General features: G+C 34.0%; 1 protein-coding gene across 3 annotated transcripts in view; it reads right to left on the bottom strand.

Moving 5' to 3' along the window:
* Nucleotides 1-4,230, bottom strand: part of LOC107686236 (bile acid receptor-like) — a 19,026-nt gene extending 14,796 nt beyond the window's left edge. The window contains exons 1-3 of one of the 3 annotated variants that reach the window (XM_016483150.1): nt 4,025-4,230; nt 2,996-3,102; nt 300-477 (exon numbers count right to left, since the gene is read on the bottom strand). In XM_016483150.1, the coding sequence (XP_016338636.1) occupies nt 300-396 (97 nt within the window). In that variant the 5' untranslated portion in view covers nt 397-477; nt 2,996-3,102; nt 4,025-4,230. The remainder of the gene's footprint in view (nt 1-299; nt 478-2,995; nt 3,103-4,024) is intronic. The other 2 variants (XM_016483149.1, XM_016483153.1) reach the window with 2 other exon arrangements.
* Nucleotides 4,231-8,572: the final 4,342 nt, after the last annotated feature.

Below are 8,572 nucleotides of genomic sequence, written 5' to 3'. Positions count from 1 at the left end.
TTTTATTGGTCTTATGAAGTATTCTAATTTGTTGAGATAGTGAATTGGTGGGTTTTTGTTAAATGTGAGCCAAAATCATCACAATTAAAAGAACCAAAGACTTAAACTACTTCAGTCTGTGTGCATTGAATTTATTTAATACACAAGTTTCACAATTTGAGTTGAATTACTGAAATAAATGAACTTTTCCACGACATTCTAATTTATTGAGATGCACCTGTATTTCATCACCCACCATGGCAAAGATAACATTAGCATAACATAGGAAAGAAATGAATGTGAATTTCCAATATACTCACCAAAAAAGTGTGAGCTCTCTGATAGGGGGAACGCATCACTGGGTGGGATCTGTAAAGGTCCCACCACACTGACGTCATGGCCCACCCACTCATTCATTCAGAAGCCTGTGTGTTAAGTCTTGGCGTCCAAAGATCCCTCAGTCCAGGATGGAAGTGAATGATGGGGTTAATCTTGTTTCTTCAAGACAGTAACAAATGGAGGAAGTGGTTGCTTTACTTACAAATGGAGGCAGTTTTTATTGCAAATTAAGGTATTGACGCAATATAGTAAAACACGTCACTTAAATTGATTTAGATACTGCTTCTAAAAGAAAAAAAAAATCACTGATTGAAGTTAACTTGCGAAGTTTTATACTACATCATTCAGATTTCATTTAGATTTCCTTGAGATTAGGAGGACAAGGTCCTGAAGTCATATCCGAAATCTAGAACATAGTATTCTAACAAATGATTGTTTTTTCAACTGGAAATGCTACAGTTGATTGCAGTGACCTTTGCTCCAGTTTCAACTCTGGACTGTACAGTCTGGCACTGGTTTTTATAATATCTGCTTTTTCCATGTTTCTTAACGCTAAACTACCTACCTTCTTATTTTGGATTATTCAAAATATTATGGTATCATTCCACAGTATTTCAGCTCAGATTCATTTTTCTTTAAGGCCAGGGGCCTGATTTATAAACGTTGCGTACGCACAAAATGGGCATGGAAATGTGCGTACGCAATTTTCCACGCACATATCGGGATTTATAAAAAATAAACTAGGCGTAAATATGTGCACACCGTACGGACACTCTAGAGTCTAGACCATGCGTACGCACTCTTTTACTGGAGGGAGCGAAATAAGGAAGCAAACAAAATTATTTTAAAGTCTGTTTAACATTTGACATACACGTTTAGATTAAATATGACACTCTGAATAATGAAGTTAAGGACTGAAATTTCATGAAATTATTATCCAGAAATTACAACATTTTCATATGAATTTAAACATTTTAAAGTCTGTTTAACATTTGACATACACGTTTAGATTAAATATGACACTCTGAATAATGAAGTTAAGGACTGAAATTTCATGAAATTATTATCCAGAAATTACAAAATTTTTATATGAATTTAAACAGAAATATTTGCAGTGGATGTGCTGCTTTCAAACAATTTTTCTGTGGTATGCGATTTAATGTTTTAATCACAGCGAGGATTGCTTGGCGCATGACAATTCCGCTTTAAATTGTGTTCTAGCAAAACAAATGTTCTGAGAAAATACTTTTGCGTGAATAATAATTATCATTTTTGTGAACTTCACTGTTTGATGGCTTTGGAACATAGACGGTAACGACAGACATAAGGATGCGCTCGTTGATCAAACAGTCAACATTGGCTGGTTTGAACATGTCTGATGACAGTACTCTAGAACAATGGTTCCCAACCCTGGTCCTGGAGGCACCTCAAGAGGCATGTCTCTTTTCTCTGACACACCAATTTCAAATCTTGGAGTCTCTACTAATGAGCTGATGACCTGAATCAGGTGTGTTTGATTAAGGAGACATGCAAAACGTGCAGTGTTGGGGTGCCTCCAGGACCAGGGTTGGGAACCACTGCTCTAGAACCTCTGTTCACAGGTGTCGCGCACAGACAGTATCCTAATGGTAACCCCTTTTGTGCTCTTCCCAATATTGTGACAAACACCATATTTAAAAGATAGAATTTGAAGGAAACTGTAAGATATGCTCGTTTTATTTTCAAAATGTTTTGTTATTGACGCGGTGAGTCAGACAGCTAGACTATTTACACTGCAAAAAAATAAAGCCTATCTCTTTCCATAAAAATATAGGCTATAAACAATCTAAAATATATGTTTACCTTTTAGGCAAATTGCATAAATTAGAATAGTGATGTCTCAAAGCGCATTTATAGTCCGTATCTCATATTTTCCTAACGTGTTGTAGGCTACCCTTAACATGGTGTCACGTGGATGGAAATATGCATGGAAATGATATGCAGATGACGTTATGCATATTAAAATTAGGCGTTGTAAGCTCCATATATGGCTATTTCGGGGAGGAGACGGGGTGGAGATTTATGTACGCACAATCTTCCGCTGACTGGGTATTACAAAGGGAATTTTGCACAGGTTCTGGCATACGCATGGCTTTATAAATCTGAAAACTTTGTACGTACGCAAAATCTAGCTTTTGTGCGTACGCACACATTTAGGATGAAATCTACGTAAAGTTTTATACATGAGGGCCCTGGTCTTTACGTTTTTGACACTCCTTAGTTTAAGTTTCAAAAACGTTTTATTATCCTGACAGGTATGGAGGGAGCACGTCTACATCATTTTGTGTTCACCTATATGGCTAAAATTAAATCTAATATTACTGTAGATTACTTTTCAACAGTTTAACTACACTGGAACTTTAAATGAGGTTTTAATTACTTTAACTTTTAGCACAATGAAACAAGATTTTAATGACTTTACTTCACAGCACTATTACTTTAAGAAACCATAAACTGAACACAGTGAACTTGTTTTTCCTCATTAAAATACTCATGCCCGTTTTATATAAATTATCAAAGCCTCATTAATGGTGTGTATAAATGAATAATTTTCAACAAAAACAGTATGGTTAATACATTTTCACATTATGCACTTATAAAATATTAATTCTTAAAATATTGATATTAGCATGCCTACCTTTCATTTGAAACCGTATTCTAGCAATATTCTGTTGAAGGTAAAATATCAGCAAACAGCAGCAATGCTCTTTTTCTTTCAACAGTGCAGTTTTATGATGTCCCCACCTTATGTGTAAATAATACAAGAGGAAACACTGGTTCTTTTAAGAAAAGTCTCATTATAGATATGATCAGTCTATTTTTAGAAATATCATCGGACTATAGGACAAAACATGCTGATGCGTAGTTGTAAAATTAAAGGTGTCCCACAGTTTCACTTTTTTGCTTCTGCTAAAAACAGAAATTCGCTTCCGTTTGTTTCATAGTTTCTGACTCATAGTTTTATCACCCACATATTTGAATCATTTTTGCATAATTCAGAAATTTAAGAAAAGATTTGTTCTTAAAAGTTCATAAATTAGTCCACAGCGTCTGTGTCTCTTTTTCTGTTACTGAACAACTTCATACTTCCTACATAAGTGCTAGTGTGAACAAAGGTTGCTATATATGAATCATTTTCAAATTATTCATGACAAAAACATCATTATTTATTCATTTTCAGTTTTTTATGCATTCAAGGAAGATTTATTTTCAAAAGTTGATCTTGGTATCAGTTTTAGCATATGTGCTTATGTTCAAAGCAATTCTAGCGACAGCAGCAATGCTCATTTTCTATCAACAGTGCCATTCCCAGCGTAAATAATACAAGAGGAAACACTGGTTCTTTTAAGAAAAGTCACAGCGGTGTGATTTAGGATATGTGAATGAGGCCACGGTGTCGCAAACTACCATGAAACCAGGCCTCAACCGTTATATTGATTGATACATCAGTCACAACATCCAGTTTCCCTCATAAAACTATAATAAATCCAGCCCATAATTTCCCATGAGCTTACATGCTAGTACACACGGAGGGTCTCCATGACATAGTGCCATTTCCAATCAATAAATCTCCACACTCGCCCCAATCACCCCAATCATCAAGTAATAGCAAGCTATAATAGATGATTTATTTTAGTAACAAGTATCAGAAATATCATTTTCTTACCTATTACTCTAACAGACGCTGCACGCTCCTGGGTCGTGTCTTGATATTTGAAGCCATCAGTATTTGGGAATAAGCATCAAGCTGATTCTATGTAGCAACTAGACAGAGTGGATGGGGTCATGGGGAAATGGGACAGTGGTTATTAATTAAACTATCTATCTGTTTCTCTTCATGAGTACTAGCAGTTCCTCCCTCTCCCATCAGCTTCAAACTTTGGCTGACAGGCTTACAAATGCAGCATTACCTCCTTAATAGCGAGAGATAACCAGTACCGCACACCCTTCTTCCCAACGCATTCCCCACAGATGCACACACACATACCCTAACACTCATGTAAACACAGTCATTACTCAATGATGCTAGTCTCTCATGTAATTTAAAGAGTTTAGATAGAAATACACCTGCTCTGTTTTAGCTCATCACTGGAAACTTTGATATCTGGTACTTGTCTTCGATAGTTTGGTTCAAGAATTATGCATAGCCTTTTGGTTATATTACATATTGTGGGATATTTGTGTGCTTAATGTGGAGCTGAAGAGAACAGTAGTCTACTTCTGGGTCTGATGAATTGCCCAATAACCAATTACTTCAACTTGGCTCATGATGTTATAAACGGGGATGATGACACATTTTGCAACATATGGCAGGCTGACATTGGCAATTTCTAGAATTAAAGGGATAGTTCACCCAAAAATGAAAATTTGATGTTTATCTGGTTACCCCCAGGGCATCCAAGATGTAGGTGACTTTGTTTCTTCAGTAGAACACAAACGAAGATTTTTAACTCAAACCGTTGCAGTCTGTCAGTCTTATAATGAAAATGAATGGGAATCACGGCTTTGAGAGTCAAAAAATACATACACAAGAAAACCAAATTAAACCCTGCGGCTCGTGACGATACATAGATGTTTAAAGACACGAAACGATCGGTCTGTGCAAGAAACTGAACAGTATTTATATTGTTTTTTACCTCTGATGCACTGCAATGTCTGAACTGTCCTGAGCGCATCCTCGACAGCCGGCGCGTGACGCGTCTTCTTCTTCTTCTTGCTTTACGGCAGATCGCAGACTTATAAGTGCATTACCGCCACCTAGCTCTCAAATGGACCATTGACACTCTATCTACAATCTCAATTAGGAGTGTCAATGGTCCATTAGTAGTAATTTAGTAATACTTCATAATTGTCATTTATATATTAATATTTAGCCAATTTAATTGCAAAACAAGTTGCACAATCTTTATTATGCTTGTTAATTCTAATTATATTTTTGGGGGGGGGAAATAGAACTGGCAATCCTAACGTATTTTGCACTTTTTGTATTATGTTGGGTCCTCTAAATAAATAAAAACATAATTTTTTGATAAAAATATCTTTTATTTCGATGAAATAAAATGAAATATAAATATTTAGATGCAAAACCTAAACAAAATGAAAATTAGAAATGTTGCCTTGGTGACTAACAGAATTTTTTTTTATTTTTTTTTTTTATAAAATTACTATTTGGAAATAAAAAAGTGAAAAACTAAAACTAAAGTAACAACCTAATTAGTAGTAGTAAAAAAAAATTAATTAATATGAAAAATAAAAATAAATCAAAATCAAAAGCAAATTACAAAATTACTAACAATTAAACTAAATTTAAACTGAAATATATAAAAATAAAAACTAAAGTAAATTCAATATATTAAGAAACTATGATAGTAAATGGTACTAATAATAACAACTCTGCTTCATGATTTCTTTTCCTACTTGAAAGCAAATTAATAGTAACATTTAAAAAATGTAATGAAATTGAACATTGCACGTTTTATTTATATTTTTACAGAACCCCTACCATATCTTTCTCTAAAACACACCCATCAGTCAGTCAGTCAGTCAATCAATCAATCAATCAATCAGTAGCCTAGTTTTATTTTGTTGAAGCAATTAATACAATTACACTATGAAAATGTTTTTCAAAGTTGTAAATAAAGATGTTTGGAGTATGTTTTACAAGTAAATACTATTTCTAAATATTTTCTGCTTCAAATTTTCATGTTAAATTCAATGTTGCTTGCTGTTTCTTTGTAATTATTTGTGAAATCTTACTTGCAATTTCTAAGTGTACACCATTTTTTTTCTAGTGTACAAATGCAGAGATGATATAATGTGTTCTCTATGCCATAACATTTAGATGAGTCACACCCCACTCATGAGATGTAATTTGACCAAAACGTGATGAAGACCAGCGTCTCGCTATAATTGAAAATGTATCTAAAAACAAGCTCTTAATCATTTACCGGCTGTTGCTCCATCCACAGAGGGCCCTTCTGAGTCAACAGACAGCACTCTGAAATAAACAAAACCTTTGCCATAGGCCGGCGGCTGTTTGTGGAGCAGTGGAGGGTGGGGGAGGTATGGATGGCCTTGTGAGAAGGACACGTTCATGGCTCCATTAAAAAACTATTATCAAACACTTCAGCTATTTTCACACGACACTACAGTATGGGCGTTTTTAACAGGACGTCCATCTTTTATTTATGAAATGTGAAAGATGTTTAATATCATAGTGAGGTGTCCATCACTTAATCTTTCTCTGTGTGGTTTGATAAACCCAAGCCAAAGCAAACTAAAATGTCTGAAATTCTAGAATCTAGAATGTTCTCAGAAACGTTTTGAGTAGTTACATGAAACATTGCATTTCAGAGAAGCATGGAGAGTAGCTATCACCCAAAGCCTCTTTTTGTTTGACATCTGGTAGTTAATCTCAAATAAAAAGTGCTTACCGTTTTAGAACCACACATCAAATCATAAAAGCTAGATGTAGAGATAAGACCATCAAACAGTATACAAACCGACGAGAGGCTTCATATCAGCATGTTAAACATGAGCTGTCAAGGACTGTGGCACAAAAAATGCCATTACACACCATAACAAGGTCCACAACCTTGAACTTTCCCAATATTTACCTAAAAAAGACCTGTTAACACGTAACACCCGGCCAACAAATCAAAAGATGGTGCACTGAATTCAAACATACGTACGTTACTGGAACTAGAGATCCAAAAGGTCTGGAACTGTGAATGTGAAGGCTGAATAACAGCTTTATGCTTGATAATGATGGCACTGAAATTGCACATTTTATGGTGGCACTAACATTAAATGTTTTCTGTAATGTTCTATTCTAAAATGGATAAAATATCATTTGCATTAAGAGGATCATTAAATACTTGTATAAAACATGGCAACCCAACAGGGTCATTTAGTGAAAGTAAAACTGCCAAAAGCTATTTTATTCCTTCAAATAAAGTGGAAATTAAAATATATTAATTTTTTAATATAATGAATTATAATTTTTAAATGATAATTTAATAATTTAAATGAAAAACTTATACTAAACAAAAATGAGAAATATTGCCTTGCATGGCAACAAACTGAAATAACAATAAAAATAAAACTGAACTAAAACGTAAACTAAAAAATAAATTAAGCCTAAATAGTAATATAAAAAAAATAATGATTTAAAAATAAAAATGTCAAGCGCAAACAAAATTACAAGACGTTACACTAAAATTAAAACCTAAAAGGAAAAATATAAAAATAAAAGCTAATTCAAAATATGAATAAAAACTAGTATAATATTAAAATAACTCCAGCCCATCAAGCGAGATCACACTCCTTAATTAGATAGATAGATAGATAGATAGATAGATAGTCACCAGTAAGGGTGCTGTAATTTTTTTAATACAATGTATGTATGTATGTATAATTATATGTATAATGTAATTCTATGTATAATGTATAATTACTGATTTTGAATTTTTTATTTTAATAGATTTTTTTCTTTTCTTTTTTATGTAAAACCATCCTGTTTTCTGTGATAAAGTGTGTGTGTGTGTGTGTGTGTGTGTGTGTGTGTGTCTGTGTGTGTGAAATTTGAACGTCCTGCCCCAGTAAAGAGATTACTTAAAAAATCTGTCATTTTTGTTGCCAAGTAATCTGGGTGGCCAGACTAATTTGTTGTACACTGTAAAATGCTGCTGTGAACATAAGAATAGTGATAATGTGAAGGATGTTTACTCCCACATGACAGAAACCAGGAGAGTTCTGTCAGCTCCCAACAAAGACAAAGTGAGCCAATTTAAGCATCCCAGCATAAACATGCATCTATTCTCTCTGAGAAAGAACATGTCGTGAGTCTGAAGTCTCGGTTACGTCTACTTCGATTTCATTTGTTCCGCACTCAACTCATTAATAGTGTAAAAGGCTATTTAAACAGAAGCAGCCGCTGCTGTAATCTAATGTATGTGCCAAAGAGAATCAATTATGCATGCTATCTGAGCTATATTAAAACACTACTATGCCAGCAATATATTTTATCACATATAAATGTATAAGTAAAAGATAAATTGAAAGATGTTTTATTCTCCTCCAAATAAACATTTAAAGAGACATCAGTTACAGTGACACAATGGTAAAGTGCACGTTTCAAACAATCATCTTGACATCCATGTAAGCAATTACATTTTTTCAGCAGGTATTGTGCAAAAAAAAAAAATCAGGCACA

This window comes from Sinocyclocheilus anshuiensis, unplaced genomic scaffold, assembly GCF_001515605.1.
Source record: "Sinocyclocheilus anshuiensis isolate Anshui unplaced genomic scaffold, SAMN03320099.WGS_v1.1 scaffold481, whole genome shotgun sequence".
NCBI lineage: Eukaryota > Metazoa > Chordata > Actinopteri > Cypriniformes > Cyprinidae > Sinocyclocheilus > Sinocyclocheilus anshuiensis.
Note: the sequence above shows the minus strand (reverse complement) of the source record. Positions and strands in the feature narration are given on the sequence as shown.